The 24765-nt window shown below is 38.6% G+C and overlaps 1 protein-coding gene across 1 annotated transcript in view; it reads left to right on the forward strand.

Annotated features, from left to right (window-relative positions):
• LOC134677142 (glutamate decarboxylase) overlaps nucleotides 1–10267 on the forward strand; it is an 87860-nt gene extending 77593 nt beyond the window's left edge. The window contains exons 11-14 of the mRNA XM_063535601.1: nucleotides 2496–2574; nucleotides 7342–7491; nucleotides 8265–8459; nucleotides 9183–10267. Of these exons, the coding sequence (XP_063391671.1) occupies nucleotides 2496–2574; nucleotides 7342–7491; nucleotides 8265–8459; nucleotides 9183–9365 (607 nt within the window). The 3' untranslated portion in view covers nucleotides 9366–10267. The remainder of the gene's footprint in view (nucleotides 1–2495; nucleotides 2575–7341; nucleotides 7492–8264; nucleotides 8460–9182) is intronic.
• Nucleotides 10268–24765: the final 14498 nt, after the last annotated feature.

A 24765-nucleotide genomic window follows, 5' to 3' on the forward strand; every position in this document is an offset into this window, starting at 1 on the left:
TTTTCAAAAAATAGTTGTATTTACGACAAATTGCTGCATTGGTCTGAAGCACAATTTTTATACATACATATACACATATATATATATATATATATATATAGGTATATTTAGGTAGAGTTAGACCAAAAAAGTCTAAATAGATTTTGAGAGCACACGCAGTCCTGGTTTTATTTTAAACGTCAACTTCCATGAAATCATGACGTATAAATAACACTTGCACTGCGTGTGCTGTCATTATCTCTGCAGACTTTTCTTGGTCTGAATCTACGCAAAAACCAAGGCTATAAATTTGAACCTCTTCGCAGAATGGCAATTGATCGAGCCCGCGAACATTATCTGGCCATAATCCGAGTCAACATTGAATTATCTGGCCGCCTGAGGGTGCATATCAATGGAAGGGTGCCAATTGATTCAATACAACTTTAGAATCGACACATCTTTTCGTAAGAAACGTGCCTACAATACTGCTTAGAAATTAGCAATTATTTGTTAAAATTTCAAGTTGACTTGACATTGCCTTACTTAATACGACCAAGCAGCATCTTACGCGCACCAGTACGGATATGATGGTCGTTCTTGTCTACGTGACAGCGTGATAAAACGGTGTCCGTCACTTTCTATCCACTATATATATTAAAAAGTGACAGTTATTTTATCACGTGGATAAAGATGGATAAAGCCATCCATAATACGCCGGCAGCGCAAACGATCAACAAATTAAAAATAGATTTTAAATACGTATTGAATCCTTCCAAAATGGTTCATTTTTGTGAAAGTTCCATAATCTATCTATCGGCATTACTTTGAAAATAAGTTTTTGGCAAAAATTTCATTTTTGGTACAAGCTTTTATCGCTGACTGTACTTTTCTTTCCACAGGCAACTAATGCTCATCAAGACAATTCTAAAAACAACAAATACAATTAGGTTTCGTTGTTTTATCACATAGTTCCTATGGCCACCTCCGGTCGCCATCATCAGATCAGCTCGATGACACCATAATATTGCATTGTCACCCGACTTACGTATGTATGAAAAATTTCAGCTCAATCGGAAACCGGGAAGTGGATCAAATTTAACTTACAAGATTTGATTACACACAGACAACGGTCAGGTGAAAGTAAATAAAAGCTTGTAAAAACTAGTATCTTGTTCTGTCAATCAAAAGAAAAATGTGATGCATACAGAGTTAATGCCTTTCAACTTTGAGTAGCAGTGTGAGATACAAGATTTTTTTCAAAGTAGTGCCGCTATTTATGTACAAAATATATAAATGAATTCCTATATCCCTTAGTCACGGCATTACGCGTGAACGGCTGGACCATTTTTGCTGATTCTTTTTTGTGTTGTGTTTATTATTGTCATGAGAAGGTTTTTATAAAAGAAAACATTAAGAAAATGCAAATAAAATTGATAGATAGAGGTTTAGTGAGACCGTAAAAAGTCTGCAGCGATTTTGATAGCCCACGCAGTACAAGTGCCATTTTAAATGTCAAACTTCTATGAAATTATGAAGTATACATAACACTTACACTGCGTGGGCTATCAAATCCGCTGCAGACTTTGGTGCAACTATAGGTGAAACGAAGTTCGCCGGGTCATTTAGTTAAAAAATAAATGTCACTAACTTTTGAAAACCTTGCTGCGAATTGCATAAGCTGGATTCGAACCCACAACTCGGCATAATCCGAGTCAACATTGAATTATCTCGCCACCGCCCCGAGGGTGCATATCAATAGAAGGGTGCCAATTGATTCTTGATTGTGAACGGATTGTGGCTTATGCCCGTATTGCCCGTAATGTGGTTTAGGATAGTCGAAGGAAAACTTACGGCGATGTTAGAACCGGAGAAAAGTGAATTAATCAAGAATTGCATCATGCAATACTTTCACAGTACAGCATGCCTCACTATATATGTTGCAGTCAAAAGTGTGAACTGGTCAAAAGAACTTTTAACCGACAAAAACAGGCACAACTGCTTTTGACTGAGCATGTTGGTCAAAAGTAGTTTTACCTGAAAATCATACCTATTTCTGGCAGCAGTTTCGTTTTTAGGGCGTAGCAAATAAAAGTAACCCTAACCTACCTATCTCTGCGAGTACTTTTGACTGATAGTAATAGTCGCAATTACTATTAACCAATGATTTTCAGGTAAAACTACTTTTGACCAACATGCTCAGTCAAAAGCAGTTTTGCCTGTTTTTGTCGGTTAAAAGTTCTTTTGACCAGTTCACACTTTTGACTGCGACATATACATTATATGTATATTGTTGTAGAAATAAGGTTGGTGCTGCACCATAGTGGTGCAGCACCATAGATGATGATGGTGCTGGACTAGCAGTACTGATAAACTCGCTACTTGACGCTACGAAACTCGATTACGAAATAACTCTCGTTTTGGCAAGAAAATTGATGTATGAAGTTATTCTTTCTTTAATTATATTTCGGTATGATGTTAATTTCAAGCTTGTTGGTAATAGTTTGTGTTGTCGGCAGGGCTGACTCCGTGACATGGAACCCCCACAAGCTGATGGGCACTCTGCTGCAGTGCTCCACCGTACACTTCAAGATACCCGTAAGTTCTATAAACTATGAGCAGGCCCGATATGCTCTTACGCTACGTCTTACGTAGGCGAACAACGCGCGAACGCGGCGCGGCGCGGCGCGGCGAAAGCGGCCGCCGCCGCGCCGCGCCGCGCCGCGCCGCCTGACATTCGCGTGCAAATCGCGCCGCACCGCGTTCGCAACGAGATCGCTTACGTAGGACACTTCTATGGGCATCAAAGGATTGATTTCGCCGCGCCGCGCCGCGCCGCGTTCGCGCGTTGTTCGCCTACGTAAGACGTAGCGTTACCAGGTTTCAAACCCGGGACCTCCTGTGCTCCTTACGCAGGGTCACTGCCGACTGGGCTGGGCTGGGCCCGTAGGGTGGGTGTTTTTCCCATGGCTCCTTCAAAACGGTAAGAAAGGGTGACCCCGGAGTGGCTTTTAGTCGGTATATAGCCCATAGCTCCCCAGGCCGTGGGAATGCGTTTACCACTCCGTCAAAAAAAACCGGCCACGTGCGAATTTTAGACCTAGTAGTTTCGGAGATAAAGGGGGGGGGGAATGGTCATTTTTTGCCTATTTTCTTGAATAACTTCTAAACTCTTTATTCAAAAAATATAAATAAAATATATTTGAAATTCTTACAATAAGCTCTTTCATTTGATATGTAACATGATGTAGTTTGGAAATATTTTTTTTTAATTTTTTCATTTACCCCCCAAAAGTGCCCCCCATGTTTAAAATTCATTTGTTTACGTGACATGTCCGTATTTGGGTCACAAACTTACATATGTGTACCAAATTTCAACTTGATTGGTCCAGTAGTTCCGGAGAAAATCGGCTGTGACAGACGGACTGACAGACAGACAGACGCACGAGTGATCCTATAGGGGTTCCGTTTTTTCCTTTTGAGGTACGGAACCCTAAAAAGAGTGTGTGGGTTGCCTGGGGTAGAGGCTGGGTTGGGTAGCCTGGGTAGGGCTAGACTGCCTGGGATTTTCAAAGTTCTGTTTAAAAATTTCAAGATTTAACGAAAACGGGACTTCGCTTAGAGCCACTAGCGCGTTCCAAGGTCAGCCAACTAACTCGGAGTTAACTGTTTCTGCAGTACAGTTTAACCCAATATAGGTTAACGATTAAGGGTCGGTTGCACCCAACTGTTCGTATCGTTAAAGAGTTCGCTAAATTTTTTTGTATGGTAAGTTTCATAGTAAAGCGCCGGGGCGCGCCGGCTGACGTTGATCCGTCTGTCAAATGTGGTTGGTGCAACTGGCACTAACTCCGATTTGATTAACCCTAGAATTGCAAGTGGCTCTTATAAATACCCAAGCCCGAAGAAAGACTTGTTCTCTTACTCCGAGACCACGAACAGTTTCCGCTGAAGAGCCTGAAGATTCGGTTTCGGCCGAAACTAGAGCACAACCGAGCTTTTGGTTTCGGCAAAAAACCCGGTTTCGGTCGGATACTAAGTACAATGCGGATTGCAGACCATATTGTAGATTGAATCGACGTGCCCTTTGCAATTCGATGGTCGTCGTATTTATGATACTCGAAGAAAAATAAATTTCAACACAAACAACAACTTTAAATTTATTTATTGATAAAAACAAAGAAATGAATAAACAAACATAATAAAACTTACAAAACTATAGATAAAAAATTTGCCCCAGGTCGCCGTCAACGGGCAAGGTGCCCAGAAGGCTGGCCGTATTTCCCCGCTGTATAGCGATGCTAATACGCTGGGCGAAATAGTGGCCAGCCCTCTGGTCACCAGAAGCCTCTATTAAGCGCGCCGACAAGTCTTTGTACAGAACAACAACTAGAGGTTTTTATGTAAGATATTATTTTAATAGTGTTGTCCACGTAGATTGATATCCATATTCTATAAATCTGTCAACTTCAAACACAATTATTTTATTAATTATTGCCACAATGGCAAAATCTCGAATTAGCTTCATCACATTAAACACAAATTATTCGCGTCACATCAAACACAGCAAACCTGCAACTAATTTCCTTTTATATCCACTAAAACACGCAAAAAACAATCTTAACACAACTGCAGAAGCTCCAACGAGAACGCAAATGAGAATAATAAAACAAATGATATTCTAAATGAAAAGCAACCTTAAGCGGGTTATAAAAACTACAAAAGCATTTAGTCGTAACTGCTATAAATTGGTTAAAGAAAATTGAGCTCTGTGGTAAAGTGGTAAGGTTGAGTTTTGACTGGGTGGGGAGAGAAGGGTGGATTGGCAACATATGTTTGCAAGTGTCGGCGGAATTTCATTAAATGTAGCCGTTAGGGAGGGGAGTGTCGATAAAATGTTTATCGATACGACTTATCGTAATTTGTTTTTCTTAGTTTACCTACTGACAAGAATGATTTAACTCGCTCACTGTATTTCTAATTTTATACAATAAACTTCTTTTTTTTTTACTGTTATTTTTGTACGGGATTAAAAGAGAAGCTGTGCAGGCTTATACCAAGAAAAGTCTGCAGCCATTTTGATAGCCCACACAATGCAAGTGTTATTTATAAGTACGTCGTATTAATTTCATAGCTGTTTGACATTTAAAATAACATTTGCACTGCGTGGGCTATCAAAAAATCGTTACAGAGTTTTCTTGGTCCCGATCAGTGGGCGACGAAAACCAGACCATATTTTTCTATCGAGCTGATTTCGTCCAATCGTGTATTATTACTTGCTTCAAACCTGATGACCACTCTTCTAGCATAGTCGGTGCTGCAGTGATCCTGCCTACAAAGCAGGAGGTGCCGGGTTCGAATCCATAAGGGATTTGTGTCTTCAGGGACATATATTTGTTCACGGGTTATTTATCTACATCTGTATTTTATAGATATTCGTCGTCTAGTACCCAACCCACAACAGTAGATAGAGAAGAGAAAGAAAAGAGAAAGAAAGAAAGAAAGGGAAAGAGAAGAGTCGTGGAATGTATTGGGCACCATACATTCCGCGACTCTTCTCATTCCTCACTGACTCTAGCCTTATTGAGTGTACTGTTTGAGTAGGTATATTTGGTATCATCTTGGGTCGTCGCATTCGTTTTTAGTCAAGTTCTTAAATTAGTCCTATTCTGCTTTCGTCACTCATTCTACATTGAAAGCCACCGACAATTGTAACGAATGTAGAATGGGTGACGAAAGCAGAATAGGACTAATTTAAGAACTTGACGAAAAACGAATGGGACGACCCAAGACGATATTTATATATTATACGATATTAATTTTATCGACAATACCATTTCGCCACCCTCCCTACTTCATAACCTGAGGGGGCGGGGTTGCAGGAATTTATTATTTGCCATACTGTACTGACATTTACAAGCTCTCCTTCCTTACAAACCAAATAACACCTTAACTCTTCGTAATAAGGTTGAAAATATAATTGATAATTTATTTGGATTTACATTTGTCTTATTTTGAATCCTATATGTATTGAATTAAGGTTGGTTTTAGAGTAAATGAGTGTATTGGAATGTCGTGTAGGACTACAGGAGGAATTTAAAGTAGGGAACGGTTTCAATAAGAGAGATGATGCGCTTAAATTGTTTGTATTCAATTATTTGTGACTGAAAAAATATAATTTGAAGGTTTTTATGAAGTCTGGATGTCATAGAATATGCAAACGTTATTAGGTATTATCGCACAACAAATAAATAATCCATAAGTAGAAAAAACTTACATAAAGCTTAAATATTTTCCTAATACAAGAACGATAAAAAGTAGTCGCTTTAAAAATAAAATATCATGCATATTTCGTAATAGAGTTAGACCGTAAAAAGTTTGCAGCGATTTAAATAGCCCACGCAGTGCAAGTGTCATTTTAAACGTCAAACTTCTATGAAATTATGACGTACAAATAACACTTACACTGCGTGGGCTATCAAATCCGCTGCAGACTTTTATTGGTGCGACTATATATGCGGCTGCATGAAGTCAAACAGACAGATTATGCAGATGCTATCTGTCACGAGCAGATGTTGGCGAGGGGACAGATGACATGTCTGCGTGATCTGATTTAGTGCGGGCCAAGTTTATACCTACTAGTGAAAAGACACTATTACAAGCTTTTATTTAGTTTCACCTGACCGTTGTCTGTCTGTCTGTCTCTGTGTAATCAAATCTTGCAAGTTAAATTTAATCCACTTCCCGGTTTCCGATTGAGCTGAAATTTTGCATGCATGTATAAATCGGATGACAATGCAATATTATGGTACCATCGAGCTGATCTGATGATGGAGACAGGAGGTAGCCATAGGAACTCTGTGATGAAACAACGCAAGCTAATTGTGTTAGGGGTTTTTAGAATTGTCGTGAGTATTAGTTGTCTATCGTAAGAAAAGTGTTGTAGTTGTACCGGTCTACCAAAAATGAAATTGTTGCCAAAAACTTATTTCGTATTTCTGAACAAAACAGGAGTTACCGGTTTTCTCCATACAAATTAAGCCCCGTCCCGGAAGCGTTCCTTTAATTTCCCATTTTAAGTAAAGAAAGAACACTTCCTACAAAACCGAAGTTTGACAGCGATTCATGGACGAACATGATATCCCTTTCTAATTTATGGCTCTATCCCTTTCGACTATTTAATAGGGTTATCAAAATTCAAGTCTTTATCTGTCTGTGGTCGTGCACGCAAATGGACGTCAAGTTGTGCCAACCCTAATAATTGCTCGGAGCAATGTTGAGCCGAACGGAGCCGAGTTTGTCCGAAGTCAGGAGTGTCTCCCCACTGGTTTTGCCCAGATGGTAATCATGTATTTTTGTCACCAGGGCATCCTGTTGAGCTGCAACGAGATGGCCGCCGAGTACCTCTTCATGACCGACAAGATCTACGACCCTCGCTTCGACACCGGTGACAAGGTCATCCAGTGTGGACGCCATAACGACATCTTCAAGCTGTGGCTGCAGTGGCGTGGGAAGGTAAAGTTCTTTAATAAAAACACCAATTTTTCAGAGACCAAACTTTTCTATCCGCAACGCAGGCTTCGTCAGGTAAACACAAATTTACAATCAGCTACAGGCATCGTCACAAAAAACTACAGCGATAAAATCTGCAACAGGCTTCGTCCCTTACTCTAAAAATACACATTAATAAGAAAAAAAAACCTACATATAAAATACACCCTCCAACTCGCCACCAGCAGGCAGTGTACCCAGCAGGCTGGCCGCATTTCCCCGTTGAATAACGATCCTAATCTCTGGGCAAAATACTGGCCAGCCCTTTGGTCACCCGTGGCATCGACCAAACGCGACGCCAAATCCAAATGAAAGGTAAATGTATTTCTGAACAAAACAGGAGTTACCGGTTTTCTCCATACAAATTAAGCCCCGTCCCGGAAGCGTTCCTTTAATTTCCCAGTTTAAGTAAAGAAAGAACACTTCCTACAAAACCGAAGTTTGACAGCGATTCAGGGACGAATCATTCTGTCCCTTTCTAATGTATGCTATCCCTTTCAGCTATTTAGCGTTGTCAAAATTCAAGTCATTATCTTATCTGTGGTGGTGCTCGCATAGGGACGTCAAGTTGTGCCAACCCTAATAATTGCTCGGAGCAATGCTGAGCCGAACGGAGCCGAGCATACCCGAACGGAGGAGTGTCGCCCCACTGCTACAGCTACCATTCTTTAGTTCAAACCATAAATTGTATCATTCCATCAACAACAATTTTAACACGATGTTTCTAATTTCCCCAGGGTACGTCAGGCTTCGAGCGCCTCATGGACCGGCTGATGGAGCTCTCCGAGTACATGGTGCGCCGCATCCGCGAGCAGAGCGACAAGTTCCACCTGATCCTGGAGCCCGAGCTCGTCAACGTCAGCTTCTGGTACCTGCCGCGCCAGCTGCGAGGAGTGCCGCATGATCAGAAGAAGGAGATCCTGCTTGGCAAGGTACATACTGTCACAGGGTAGTTCCACATCCTGGATACAGAGCTGGTCAACGTCAGCTTCTGGTACCTGCCGCGCCAGCTGCGAGGAGTGCCGCATGATCAGAAGAAGGAGATCCTGCTTGGCAAGGTAATATACCATCACCATAACCGAGATACATTCATTAAATCCATTTTTAATAGGAGGCTGCGCCGTTATCACACGTCCTTTCAGTAGGAACGGCACTGCCATGGTGCCGCTATCTAGTATGACTTACAAAAACTTGTATACATTGCCTTATACAGTCACTAATAAATGGTAAGATGATCAGATGAATCAGATCCTTCTTGGCAAGGTATACTATACATATACACATTTCCACCTCATGCTTGAGCCTTAGCTGCTTAATACCGGCTCCTGCCAGGAGTTTTACATGTTCAGATCTTGTTTGTACAAAAAAACATGTTGTTGAAATTGTTGTTGGAGATCTCCTGCTGATCTGCTTGGCAACGTCGTCTCGTCTTGAACTTCGACAGAGCCACAGAATAAATAATAGTACTAGGTACAGAAGACTCACTCTCTAACAAAACGCGTCAGTTACGATCAGCACACGCTACGCGGCGACAGCGCCACGCGCGGCTTATGGCTAGCCACCATTGGTGTGGAACGGATGTACTTTTAGCTACCTGTAGCAAAGCGAAATCGCGGAATGAGCCACGCCTGCTTAAGGGTTCCATCTTTCTCCAGGTATGCGCGAAGCTGAAGGGGCGCATGATGCAGGCCGGCACCATCATGGTGGGCTACCAGCCGGACGACCGGCGCCCCAACTTTTTCCGGAACATCATCAGCTCGGCCGCCGTCACCGAGAAGGACGTCGACTTCCTGCTCGCCGAGATGGACCGGCTGGGGCACGACATCGTTGTGGACTAAACTGGATACTTTAGCTTTCAACGGACCGAGATTTATTTTTCTTCTACAGATCTGATATTTGCACAAGGTTAAAGCTTGTAATAGCTAGCAGTTAATAACCGAGATACTGCGAGATACTACGAGATACAGCTAGTAGTTAGTTACCGAGATACTGCGAGATACTACGAGATACAGCTAGTAGTTAACTCTGTCAAAAAATCTAAATACGGTCCGTTGAAAATACCTATAGATACGTCAAGAACTATGGTTTCCCTTCCAATGAATAAGTAGCGTTTGACTTGTATTAATAAACGTTAGTTTTTTCATTAGTCAATATCGGTCAATGCCACGAACTCGACACAAAAATAGAACATTACCAAATCTGTGCGAGTCATATCTTTTCACTTAAAAAAAGAAGTATCTTTTTTTGGTCCTTTTTTTGCTGTAGAAGTCTAATAGAAAAAATAAAAAAAAATTAAATCAGAACTAGATGGCGCCACATGTTTTGTGGTTATGCTGGTTATGAAATTGAAATTAGTTACTATTATTGGACGAGATGGCGTTGTTAAGCTTTATAAACTAAAAAATTATAGCTTTGTGTTGAATTGTTAACTTTAACTTAGTAGACATTATAATAAGCTTTTGGTGCGTATTTTAACGGGGTATTGGCTGTATTGCCTCCAGTAGGGATCTTCAGAGCTAAGTACATGTAATGTAGTATTTAAATTCGAAATTAACCTTCGTTTCAAGACTAGGATTGGGGAGAGTACGGTTTAGATGCGCTATTTTCAGGCAGATCCTTGTTGAAGTCTATAAATATATCGATAATATGTAAGAAAAAATATATAAATACAATTCCAAAGTTGATATTGACGTTTATATATGTATCGTTAAAATAAAATTCTAATAAATATATTGACAAATTTAATCGTTATTATTTGTATCTCTTTGGATATCAAGGGCCTATAGTCCCGGTTATTTGATAGGCTTGCGTGGGGACATAGATCCAACACGTAGAGGCCCCTTGGAGAGCTTTTATGTCATGTAGCACCCGTTCACATGTGCAATCGTTATTATCGTTGTCATAATGTATGTGACCTGTTTAATATTTAAATTGATGATTCTTTTTACAAATGCTTGCATTATTAATATATATGTATTATGCTGCCTGAAAATGATAAGATTGAAATTGCTGTAATATTAGAAGATTGGGTTGAAACTGCTCAAAGTGACAGTGGCTATGAAAACAAAGTTAAAGGAATTGCAACTTTATAGTCAAATACCTAGAGGTCCACTTCTTTATATATAAATATACTTGTTTCACGTTTAGACCTTAAACTCAGAACACTGTACTATGCCTAGCATTTCCAAAAATAAAAAAACTACTTTTATAAACCACAAAAGCTGAAGCTACAGCTTTACAAAAATAATTTGTCTTTATAAAACCAAAATGATTAGACCCTTTAGAAAATTAAAAAAAAAATGTATATTGTTCCAAAACATGCATTTATTGATTGTCTAGTAGGTTCTATGTTATATTTGGCTAACATTTATATGAACCGTCTATAAAATATATAATATATTAGAATAAATAATCATAATGTTCATGAATCATATTATAAATGTTCTAAATGTCTTCCGGTAAGCTAAGTCTAAATGTTTCTTGACAATGGAAATATATTTTCAATAGTTTTAAGATTATCAAATATATTGTAACTAGTAAGAAATTTCCATCATAAGGCCTAAATTATATTTCATTTGCAGATTAATAATTGTCTATGTGTTAGCTGAAAGCATATTTATTTGCTTAAAAATATATTTCTCGTTCGGAAATGGTAGAAAATTTTACGCGTAGCGTAGCCTAGATATATTTAGAAATAAATATAATATAATGATTGTATCAGTCATATATATGAGACATATCTCCCATTTTGCCAATTAAAAGTATATTTTACATGTTGTGTCGTAGTCGCCTTTTGGAATTAAATTCTTTGTCAAATATGAATTTAAAAAACGCACCAGCACCACCCAATAGGCTAAAATTATTAGGAATTCGGCACGTCTATAATCTCTATAGTCACAGAATTAATTCAGAATTGAATAGGACATTTTTCCAGGCAAAAAACAGTTGTCATAGTAAATATCTCAATTTATTCCATGACCTCAAATATTCCTACTGAATTTCTAATAGTTTCAGCCCATATATGTAATGCGCTTTAAAAAATATTCATGAATTTATTTAATGCTTAAATCACGCCCTACGTATATATTTATACATATTTTCAAATAATTAGTTTTTAGATTATTGACATATTATGGAATATATCGTTTGACAATGTTAGGTAAAGTGTAATAAATAAATTATATTATTGTGTAAAAACGCAATAAATAATAATAATAATTGCGCCATCATTCGCCAGTAGGTATTTATGATATATAAATAGATATAAGTAATAATTACTATATATTGTGTATTTTTTCCCCTACCTATTAAAATACTTTAAATTTTATTGTCTTGTGTTAAAAATAATGTATTTATGTGTAATTTATTGAGGAATATGTGCTTACATTATTTGACTGACGATAATTCACAATATTCTTATCCAGAATAATTCATTACCTATTAAATGAATTTACAATTGTTATTTACTTTCTTATTTTGTATCGATTAACTACTTTTCCCCACAAGGTCACTATTTCTATAACAATTTTTTGAAAACCCTCTGACAATATGTAAAAAAATTGGTTATGAAATTTTTAGCGACGCTGGGCGCCCCTTATTTTAAATAAGTTTTATTTTGCATCAATCCTTTTAATTCTTACTATAGTATATGTAAATATAAGACAATACGAAATGTGACAATGACAATAGTAACAGTAGAGTAGAAGAGAAGGAGATAATTATATGTATGTAACTCTATATGTGACGTCCCACGGGCAAAGGTACCTTATGGCGGGTATGGAGTTATGCATACCCCAGTAATCTACAATAAATAAGCTATCGATAACACAAAAGATCAACCTTCTAAGTTGTGTAGTTACAGAGATATGATTTTTTGAAAATAATGTTGTGAAATGAGCAACTTTACAATAGAGAAGTTTTAAGTTTAGCCACCTAAAAAACTATGTTCCTGAAGTAAGTTACATAGTTGACTACAAATAATAATACCTTATATATCTGAGATTAAAAAAATGTTGCGACTTGTTCTGTAATGCAAATAGAAACCTTTGATATCGACTGATTTATGTGTATACTAACCAATCTCTTGAAAATAAAGTTTTATTTCATTTTCACGATTGATTGCAATGAGCTCTCGAGATTTAAATTGTATCTATTAGAAAACGACAGTGAGAGACAGTTTAAGCAAAAAGCAATACCGATTTAGAGGTGAAAATGTATTTTCTGACTTTTTCATATAAAATCAGAAAATTGAATATTTTTACTTTTAATGTAACAAACAATCAATTTTTCTGAGCACATATGAAAGAAATTCTATCATTCAAATGACATAAATCCTAAAACCCCAACTAAATACTATATTTAACCCCTTATGCCACTTTAAACTTACATAACAATTACAGTATTTGCTCCATACATTTACGAAAAGGTACCTTATGGAAATAAATCTAATAATACATCACTACAAAACATCAATCACTGACAACACAATCACAAACTGCCACAAATTTAATTAGTTCTTCGTCATAATAATCTTAAAAAAGACCAATAATTTGTATCTAATGAAAAGGTACGTTGTGGTTAAGTTACATGATGAGGCATGATGATGATGGAACAGTTAGGATAAACTAATAATATTTTGGGGTAAAGATGGTATAAATAGTCTATTTCTTATCAATAATATATTTTGGTTGCCATTGAAGACAAGCGGCATTGAGGTTCAATGACCTCAGATATTCCATAAGGTAATGCGTCGGGTATTGGCATTTTTCAGCAAACCAATGGCTGATTTATTGCATGCGACCAAACCAAATGAAGATTATTCTAGTTAAGAAAGACTTGACGAGAGTAACTTTGGTATAATAGCAGGCTACTTGGATTTGTAATGTCGGTCGATGTACGGTTATAATATTTGCTAGGCGCCCCAACCAGAACTGAAATTATCAAATTAGTTTTGCAGAATGCTAATACAGTTCTCTACCAAACTTCTTTTCCCGTATTGACTAGTTTTTTTGGGAATTTTCAATCTTTTTTCCATAAGGTACCTTTTCGACTAAACTCTGAGACGACATTACTAGGCTTATAACTAACTTATAACAAAAATAAAAACAGGTAAACAAACGTTACACATTAAGGTTTCAGATCACACAATAAAAAAAAATTGAGCATTTTTTCACCTCTTTACAAAACATTTCATATCTCCGAAACTAGAAACCCTCATAAGGTACCTTTTCCCGTGGAACGTCACATATGTTGTCTCGATTTTTGACTATCTTCATGTTGTATCTAACAGTTATTGATGTGTATTTTACTTTCGAGAATATTATTTTATTTAATACTCGATGTATTTCTACTACAGTAAGCTGTGTTCCCATTAGAACAGGTAACTCAATAATAATACAGCAAATGAGGACATGGCTTAATACACGCTTCATATTTTTCTTCAACTGATAGCGCCACCTAGTGGCCAGTAGATGAACTAAGCGTTTCGTTTCTTTGAACTAAGTGTTTTAGGTAAACAATAATTGCGACTAAAAGTCGTTTATTTTCGATTGTTACGATGAAACTATCTGTCAAATTATAAATAAATTAAATGTAAATAGGTAGTGTGCCTGACGAGTGCGAGGGAGATAGTATGCTAGAGATTTACATTTATTTTTGCGAAAGTTATATTTAAATAAATTACTGCTAAGCTAAAAATATGAGCATTTATGAAAATATTTGAAGTAAAATAGAGTATGTTTTGAACACAGTATAGCAAAAGTAGTTATCTTGGCGACAGAGGGCGCTAAATAATTTTAGTTTATATTTTTGAAATAGGTAATTTTAGCCATTACGGAATCGTAACAAATTGGTATTTTTTTTGAGCAAATCAATAATTAAGGATGCCATTTTATTTATTTATTATAATATTATTAAGTTTTATAATTAGGTAATCAACGTTATGACATATTTTGCTGTGTTGAAGTATGAACGCGACTAGGTAATGAAATGTCTCTGTGTAAAGGAAAATATATTTTCAATGTCAAAATGGATAAATGGTATTCAGCAACAAAATACGAAAGTCTTCCATGGATGTCTTCCATTTATAATATTTATATTAGAGTAAGCTGAGTAAGAGACCGTTCTGTGCCAAAAACTTCTAAATCGTACCGCTATTCGCCGGTAGATGGCAGCACTTTGAAAATTTAAAGCACTTGGTATTATACAACGGTCACACTGGAGACACGTGATTAATGTGGGCTGCTAATACTCACTTAAAATTGCTTTGCCTCGTAATAAGTTTGTTACTTTAACCATAAAGTAACTATAAATAATAGTGGCTGACCCATACAAGCCTCGCTTAGTTCCACAAAAATTCAAGAGATGTCACTCGGAGCAGATATTTTATGGCGCATATTTTATTTTATGATATCTATTGAAATTACGTAACAAGTCGGAGAAATGTTGCGATTAGCAGTCTATTCATTACACGTCTCTGTAATTATTAATTATTGTGATATTTTATGTTCATCGAATACTTAACCTAGACGTACGTTAGTGTTTCGACGAGTTTAGTGTTTAGAAGCAATATACCGTTCACTACGTCACTGTAACGTGTCAGTTAGCCGAAATTGAATTAATCCTGATTGTTGCTATATGTAAGAACCTGTATAACCAGTAAATGGTATTGTTGTTAGTTTGTTTTTGTTTCATTTGTAGCGTAAAACCAACCAAGTACAGTCCAAAACCCTCCAAGTATGGTCGCAAAACTAGTTCGTATAACTAATTCGTAAACATACATACACACGCACGCACGCAAGCAAGCACGCACGCACGCACGCAAGCACGCACGCACGCACGCACGCACGCACGCACGCACGCACGCACGCACACACCTACCTACACCCACAGGAAAGCGGTAAACCTTGCAGAATGTAGAGCTTTGGTGAACTTCAATTTTCACGGTTATAGCCCTGGGGGCCGATTTTTGAAATTCGATCGCTCGATTACGTCACTCGAAAATCGGTGAAAAACGACAAAATGCTAATTTTTGAAATACGAGCGATCGAATTTGGAACTAGTGGTATTGACCACTCGATTTCAATTCTATTAGTAGCATTTAAACGCCTAGTAGTGAAGATATCATTTAACGAAATACACGAAATCGAGTGGTCGAATTTAAAAAATCGGCCCCCTCGTCACACTTAAGTTTTCATGCCAAATGCTACGTGAATATGAAGTTTGTGTGCGTTCTTATTGCATAGTTAGCGTGGTCAGAGTCTAATAGAATACTAAGGGCCAGTTGCACCAACCACATTTGACAGACTGATCAACGTCAGCCGGCGCGCCCCGGTGCTTTACTATGAAACTTTCCATACATAAAACTTTAGCGAACTCTTTAACGATACGAACAGTTTGGTGCAACCGACCCTAATACAGGGAAAATCAAAAACCAGTGTCTCAAAAATAACTTCTTTATTTTCCTTACAAATACAACTGTTCATATGTGGCGCTCCATGCCTAAAGGGTCCTCATACTCTATGTGCAAAAGGACCCTTCTGTAATGGAAAGCCACATATCTGTTAAACTTGAAAATAACTTTACGAAATAACAAAATCTTGTACCTACTAAAGCATATTTTACATCGACAGTTTTCGCCCGTATCAGTGATTAGGAAATATTACGTAAAACTTTGCATAGGGGGCGCCACTAGCACAAACAGTAAACAAACCAATGCATTAATGTCATATTTATTTATTCGTAACATATAATCTGTGAAAAATTTTCAAAAAACTGTTTACTGCATAATAAAACTAAAGATGCATCGGATATCCGGTTACTATCCGGTATCCGGCCTATCCGGCCATTATTTTACTATCCGGCCGGATACCAGATAGTAACATTGCTTGATTTCGGAATAAACAAATTGGATTTAAGAATCGGACACGGTCATAATCGTACTTGTTTATTATTTTAAAACAATTTTATCATTCCACTGACTTGCACGCGCACTCATTTCAACTATCCGTTGCATCTCTAAATAAAACGATTAAAGAAATAATAGAAGTAACTCTAGAGTGATATTGTCTAAATAATTCAGACAGAATTTTCGTGGGATTTGTGTCTTCAAGGGACTGCCACCCTACCTTTTGTTAATAGGGCTCTCAGGGACTCCATATTGGAGATCATTCGAGAATGATAGGCACATTTGATTTGGGAACCCCTCTGGGGACACTCGCTCGCAAGAGCCCAATTTGTGGGAAGACCACACTTTCGGCATGGTGGTCTGAAAGATTGAAACGGCTTGAGTCCTTCGGAAGCTCCACTGAGTGAGTAGAAATTAAATTTCGTGGTGATCAACTCCACAATGGCGCGAGACGTTGTGGGTTTGTTCTTAACCAGATTTTGGTTCTTTGCAGAGAGACTCCTGCTCGAGGGAAGGGAGCGCTCCGCCAGAAGTCTTAGCAGCTTCCAGTGCGGTGAGCCAAATTTCCAATGGTTTCATCTCTTTTCTAGCGGCCATAAAGGGCGTAGGCTAATATAACCTTTTCTCGGTTTTCAGGAGCCGGGATTTATCCATTTATTTATTCATTAATTTATTCATTTATTATTTCCATCATTGAGAAATTTATCTCAAAAGCTTCAAAAATCTTACAATTACATGATCAGGCAATAATTCTGAAATGTTAACAAGCGGTATTAGGGAAATGCAGGTTCAGTGCTCTAGTGATTTGAATATTTCAAAATGGCAGGTTAAATTTAATGGTTTGACAGACCCGCGCTCATTTTTGGAGCGTGTGGAGGAACTAAAAGAAGCAAATGGGGTTTCAGATGCCAAACTATTTAGGGCGGCACCTCATTTATTTGTAGACTCGGCATTGTTGTGGTTTAGAGGTGTCAAGGGTTCGGTTTCAAGTTGCTGCCAAGATTTAAAGTCACTTTTGTTGGATGAGTTTGTCCCCGGTGACTATGATTTTAGGCTGAGACAGGAAATTCAAGCTAGAACGCAGGGGGAAAACGAACCCATCCACTTGTATTTTGCGGTAATGTCTGGCATGTTTGCTAGGTTGAGATCAGACTTACCGGAGGAGGCGAAACTGGACATCTTGTTGCACAACATTCGCCCACATTTTACTCAGCAGTTGGCATTGGTAGATATTAAGTCGGTCGCCGAACTGAAGGCTTATTGTCGCAAGGTTGAGTTTTCACAGCAAAGGGCGAAATTATTTGTAGAACCGCCCAAGGTCAGCGAGCATACACTTTGTCGTGATCATGTTTATAAAGGCTCCAGTGCCAAGCAACCTCAGGTGAATGCCATCGCTGCTAAACAAAGCTCAAGCTTCGCGACCAAGTCGGATAGTTCCTTTTCACAGCGAAAACAGCAACCAAGGTTTTCGGACGCGAAGTTTTCGAAACCACATCGTGGAGTTTGTTACAAATGTGGTAAACCGGATCATAATTTTAAATTGTGTAAAGAAAAGCCTAAATTAAATTCGTATAGCTGTTTTGGTTGTGGGAAAGCAAATACAATACGATCGGAATGTGAGATCTGTCAAAAGGGTAACGTTACAAAACCAATGCAACAACAGTCAAAAAACGCCTAAGGTTGAATCGTAGCAAGTGTCAATCGAATCGATTAAAGTTTAAATCGATTGAACAAAATAAAAATGCTAGTTCGATTGCTACGATTCTGTTTGCTCCAAATAAAGACGATATTAGACCATATTTAAAATTTAAAGCGAATGATTTTGAGATTTATGGGTTGGCCGATAGCGGTTCAGCATTGTCAGTTTTAGGGAACAATGCACATTTGGATTTTGTCAAATTTGGTTTTACATTTCAGGAAGCGTACTCTAGTTCGTGTAGGGTCGCAAATGGAGTAAATTGCGAGTCGATTGGGTACATTTTTGTCCCGGTTACCTTTGAAAATACTACCAAAGTAATAAAGTTTGTAGTAGTACCCTCGATCGTAAATTACGTTATTTTAGGATATGATTTTTGGAAAGCTTTTGATTTATTGCCTGAATGTTTGAAAAATGCGGAACACATGACTCCACCTGAAAATTATTTTAGTTGTAACGGTTTAAGTGCAGAACAAGTACACACGATTCGGTCCTACGAGCATTTAACTGCGGCCGAGAGGGAACTCGCGGACACCGTCGTAGGGAAATTTAAAAACATTTCGTTCGAGGAGAAGGGGCTTGGCAGCAGGGCCGGATTAAGCATGTCGGGGCCCCTAGGCAGTAGGAGGCTCGGGGCCCCCCACAGTCAATTCTGCACACATCATATTCAGTACAGGGAAATAAGTTTGCGTTTTTAATTTTAATAAAATTATCAGCGTCGGCCGAGCCGATCCTAATCGAACGATGTCATTTTCGCTCTTATTGGACTTAAAGCTTTATTCTATCGGTTTTGGCCGATTCCGCGTCGCGTCAAGTGTGGGGAGAGTCCTTTAGGCTTCAGCGTCACTTTCCTGTCTACCTCTAATGGCAAATTTTAAGCGAGGCTAAAAGCTAAGCTCAACTAGTGCCGCAAAGTTGATTTTCTCAATAGTTAATATTTTGCGAGGCTGAACAGCGATTGTCCGACCATAAGACCGAACGCCGAGCCGAACCTAATAGTAAAGAATTTCCATATGTTAAAATTACTTAAATTACTAGAGTTAGACCAAGATAGACTCCATAGCTGAACATATAAGCCATATTATAAACCTTACGTTAGACGCTGGTAAATATCCTAACAGTTTAAAAACTGTTATAATCAAACCGCTTTATAAAAAAGGAGATAGAGAATTGTGTCAAAATTACAGGCCGATAGCTCTAGTCCCTATATTTTCTAAAATTTTTGAGAATGTTATTTATGATCGAATGTACAATTTTTTAACTAAATACAATATACTGTGCGAAGAACAAAAGGGCTTTCGAAAAAATAAAACAATTAATATGGCAATTTTTGATTTACTTAAATTAATTGTTGAAAATGTAGACAATAGGACCCCAATATGTGCAATCTATACAGATATGACGAAGGCATTTGATTACGTGGATCATAATATCCTGCTTTCAAAACTTAACGCATATGGAATTAGAGGGCAAGTACTAAATCTAATAAAATCCTACTTAAGTAATAGACAGCAATACACAGAAATAGCCCATATTTGCACAAATCGGAAGAAGGAATTAAAATACACTTCAGATATTAGGAAATGCACACACGGAGTCCCTCAGGGTAGTGTACTTGGGCCACTACTCTTCTTAATTTATATAAATGATTTTCCCACTGCTGTAGAATGTCCCATGATACTTTTTGCCGACGATAGTACATCCGTAATTAAATGTGATAATTTAAATGAATATGAAAATGATATCAATTCTGTCCTAAGTGATATTGTTGGATGGCTTCAAAATAATAATTTAGTTATAAACCTCCAGAAAACGAATATAATGCACTTTAAACAGGCGGTTTCAGTACCTTGTATGAATATTAATTATGAAGGAACCAATATCAACGAGGTTCAAGTTTGTAAATTCCTAGGCATTACCATAGATAGTAATTTAAAATGGAAAGAACAAGGCATAGAAATTTGTAAAGCAGTCAACAAAGCAGTATATGCTTTACGAAACCTCTCAAAAATTGTAAGTAGAACAACCTTAATAAGTGCTTATCATGGCCTCGTAGCATCCAAGTTGCGTTATGGGGTAATTTTTTGGGGTCACTCTAGTTATACAGAACATATTTTTATAGCGCAAAAAAAATGCATTCGTGCAATACTTAACTTGAAATACAGGGAAAGTTGTGTTCCCGGTTTCAAATATTTAAAACTCTTAACTTTTCCTTCGATTTACATCCTAGAAATAGCTCTATTTGTAAAAAGTAACCCTCAACTATTTATACTCGCATCTCAAGGGCGCAGGCTGCCAGTCAGAACACAATATGAGCATAAGTTACGAGCGCCAAAAGGAAATACAGCCCTGTTCAATAAAAACATTCTTAAAATGGCTCCTATTATCTATAACAAGATACCAAGTGACATTCTAAAGCTAGATACAAAATATTTCAAAAAAAAGCTGACAGAATTACTAATTCGTAAATGTTATTACTCAATCAATGATTTCCTAAACGACATAGATAACTGATATTGTAAATGGAATTCCTTCCCCATATTAATTATTTCTCACATTTTACTGTAATATCATTTCTTTAATAGTATAAGTACTCGTATTTTCATTTTATATAAATTGTATATGTTAGGACCTTATGACATCACACGATATAGATATTTTTTTTTTTTTTCAATAACTAATATTTTGTATTGTTTGCAAGTTTGATTGTGATATTTGTAAGAATATTATTAATGTCCAAGTATGCACGCAGCATGTTATTATTTAGGTTAGGCATTACATTAAATTTGTACATCCGCATTTGTGGATAAACATAGTGATCGAAATGTATAAAAAGTACCACCTGTATTTATTACCTATGTTATACAAATAAATTTCTGATTCTGATTCTGATTCTGATTCTGATTCTGATTCTGATAAGCCTGCAACAATTTTGATAGCACTCGCAGTGCAAGTGTTATTTTAAACGTCAAAACTTCTACGAAATTATGACGTATAAATAATACTTGCACTGCGTATGCTATCAAAATCATTACATACTTTGGTCTAACTCTATTCTTTCACCAGTCAAGCTAACATGTCGATGATAAAAGGGGCAACTAAAGAACCAAAAAGAAGCGCGAGCGCAGCGAGCGAGAAATTTTTTTGTAACAATATCTCAAATTGTGAAAGCGTGTTAAAAGGCCGGGTATCGATCTTCATCTGGGCCTAAAAGTCCAAACTGCCCCAGTGAAGCGAGCTTTCATGCGAAGTCAAAGCCGTGCTTCATCAGGCTTCAGGATAAATAGTCGAGCACAGACACGAACCAATGTCCATTGTATTAAAAAGCGAGACCGCAGGCCGAGCTTGGCGCAGCGAGGCCAAAGGCTTAGCTGAAGCAGAGGAGATGTGGAACACAAACCAATGGTAAATTGAGGTAAAAAGTGAGGTCGAAGGTCAAGCATTCCTATGAAAAACTGGGGACACGTTCGTCTTCTTTCTTTTTCTTTGTTTTAATCAATAGTCCTCGTGATTCTGAGTCAAAATAACCCAAAAGTTGTTGGTTGTTCGAAAAAAAGTGAACCAATTTTTCCTGAAAATCCCTATTATTACAACTTTACAACAGGTACGCAGAATACGCCCCGTAAACTGTAACGTATTGCTTCAATTTTTATAACAGTATTTCATTAATTTAAAGCAGCGGTCGGCAACCTTTTAGCAGCCAAGGGCCACATAGTAGTTAACGGAGGTGACGCGGGCCGTACTTTGTTAATATTTATGACTTTATGAGACACTGTCGTTTGTCACTATCACATACAAAGTAGCCAAGGCGGCTCTCGGGCCGCAAGTGACAGGTTCACGAGCCGCATGCGGCCCGCGGGCCGCAGGTTGTCGACCGCTGATTTAAAGAGTGGAAAAAAACAATAACAAAGCATACTCATTATAAGAATAAAAAATTTACTCATGAATTTTGACCCTATGGAACAGAATTTTATTTGCTGCGCGCTGAGCCGCCGGGGCCCCCTAGCCGAGCCGGGGCCCCCTAGCTGAGGCGGGGCCCCTAGGCAGTTGCCTACTTTGACTTAGGGTTAATCCGGCCCTGCTTGGCAGAACCAGCTTGACGGAGCATGTTATCGATACTGGTGATGCCACGCCCATCAAAACGAAACAGTACCCGTTATCGCCGGAAAAACGCGCTGCTTTAGCCTCCGAGTTGGACTGTATGTTAAAATTGGACGTAGTTACACCCTGTGAGAGTCCGTGGAATAACCCGGCTCTTTTAGTTAGGAAACCTAACGGTGATTGGCGATTTTGTTTAGATTGCAGGAAATTAAATGCGGTCACAAAGGGAGATTCGTATTCCATTCCGTATATACCCCAGATTTTGGATAGTTTGAAGGAAGCGAAATACCTAACCTCGATCGATTTAAGTTCCTCATTCTGGCAGATCCCGTTAGCTGAAACCTCACAGGAGAAGACAAGTTTTTGCGTGCCCGGTCGTGGAATGTTTAAGTTCAAGGTCATGCCTTTTGGTCTCTGCGGCGCATCGGCGCGTCAGCAGAGGCTGATGGACAGCCTTATTGATCACAATTTGACAGGTGACATCGAAACCGGTTTAGCTTTTTGTTACATCGATGACATCGTTATTTGCTCATCAGATTTTCAGACGCACTTGCTTTTGCTGAATCGTGTGTTGGCGAAGTTGGAAAAGGCGAATTTAACAATTAATTTTGAGAAGTCTAAGTTCTTCAGGCAGTCCATAAAATACCTCGGTTACGTCGTGGACGAGTTCGGGTTGCGTACTGATCCTGACAAGGTTTCTGCCGTTCTAAACTTCCCCACACCCACGAATGCGCGTGACGTAAGGGCATTCTTAGGAACGTGTTCCTGGTATCGACGGTTTATCCGAAATTTCGCATCGATAGCCGCTCCTTTGAATAAACTTACGTCACAGGGCAAGAAGGCGCCACCTTTCGAGTGGTCTGCGGAAGCAGAGGAAGCATTTAAGATTTTGAAGAACGCTCTAGTGACGGCACCCATTTTGGCGGTACCGGATTTTAAAAAAGAATTTTCAGTACATTGTGATGCGTCCTCATACGGAATCGGTGGAATGCTTTCCCAGACCATCCAGGGGGTTGAGCATCCGATCGCATACGTTAGCCGCGCCCTAAACAAAAGTGAGCGAAATTACAGCGCCACTGAAAGGGAGGCTCTTGCGGTCATATTTTCAGTGGAGAAATTTCAGGCATATCTAGGCTCACGTAAGTTTAAAGTGATCACGGATCACGCGTCACTCAAATGGTTCATGAATCTTGAAAACCCGTCAGGGAGGTTAGCTCGTTGGGGTTGCAGACTGTCTCAATTCGACTTTGAGATTGAGCACAGAAAGGGATCGCTTAACGTTGTGCCTGACGCACTGTCAAGACTCATGCAAGTAAATGCAATTAACGTGACAAATGATGACGTTGAGCCAGATGAATGGTATGATAAGATCTTCAATGGCTGTAGATCTTTTCCCGCAAATTTTCCAAATTTTTGTTTAAAAGACGGGAAACTTTTTAGACTTTCAAAGTCAAAGTATAATTTGTTGCGAGAGTTCGATTGGAAGGAAGTGGTGAAGAAGTGTGATCGTAAGAGAGTTCTGCAGCAAAATCATTGCGAAGCAACTGCTGCACATTTAGGTGTTTTTAAAACTCATCGCCGGTTGGCGTTGACCTACTTTTGGCCCGGTATGTATAAGGATGTAGTCGAGTTCGTAAAAGCGTGCGATGTTTGTGCAGCGTACAAGCATTCGCAGAAACCGACTGCAGGCCTCATGGGACAGCCAAAGGTATGTCGACGACCATGGTTGGTGGTTAGCATAGATCTTGTCGGTCCACTGCCGCGCTCTCGCGCAGGTTATACATTTTTATTTGTTGTTACATGTTGCTTTTCGAAACACACACTGCTATTTCCACTTCGCCGCGCTACTAGCGCTTTGGTGGCGAAGAATTTTGAAAACCATGTCATTTTGGAACATGGCGTGCCTGAAACCGTGATTGCAGACAATGGAACGCAATTCACGGGATCAGAGTTTAAGCAGTTATTGAAACGCTACAACGTACCTAACATTTTTTATGGCCCGCGCTATACTCCGCAGGTAAATTTAGTCGAGCGTTATAATAAGGTAGTGATGACCGCCGTAGCGTCTTACGTAAAGGACAATCACCGTACATGGGACGAAAAGCTGCACCAAATCAGGTTTGCGATAAACAATGCAATAAGTGAGACCACCGGGTATTCTCCTTTCTTTTTAGTGCACGCTAGGGAACCCGTCATTAACGGCTCGTTTTATAAAGATACTGATAAACAATACGATGTGGGTATGCCTAGAGAGGAGTATGCAGGCGAATTTGGTTGTATGAGAGACATTTTTGAGCAGGTTAGGGTACGTATGCTGCAAGCACATGAAACAAATGCCAAATATTATAATTTGAGACGCCGAGAGGCGAAGTTTTCAGTAGGGGATATTGTTCACAAGCGTACTTATACGCAAAGTGACGCCTCTAAGTTTGTTATGTCAAATCAAAACTCGCACCTAAGTATGAACCGTGCAGAGTTAAAAAGGTTTTATCTCCTTTAGTTTATGAGCTTGAAAGGCTGGATGGTCACCCAATTG

The sequence above is a fragment of the Cydia fagiglandana genome, chromosome 25, assembly GCF_963556715.1.
Source record: "Cydia fagiglandana chromosome 25, ilCydFagi1.1, whole genome shotgun sequence".
Taxonomy (NCBI): domain Eukaryota; kingdom Metazoa; phylum Arthropoda; class Insecta; order Lepidoptera; family Tortricidae; genus Cydia; species Cydia fagiglandana.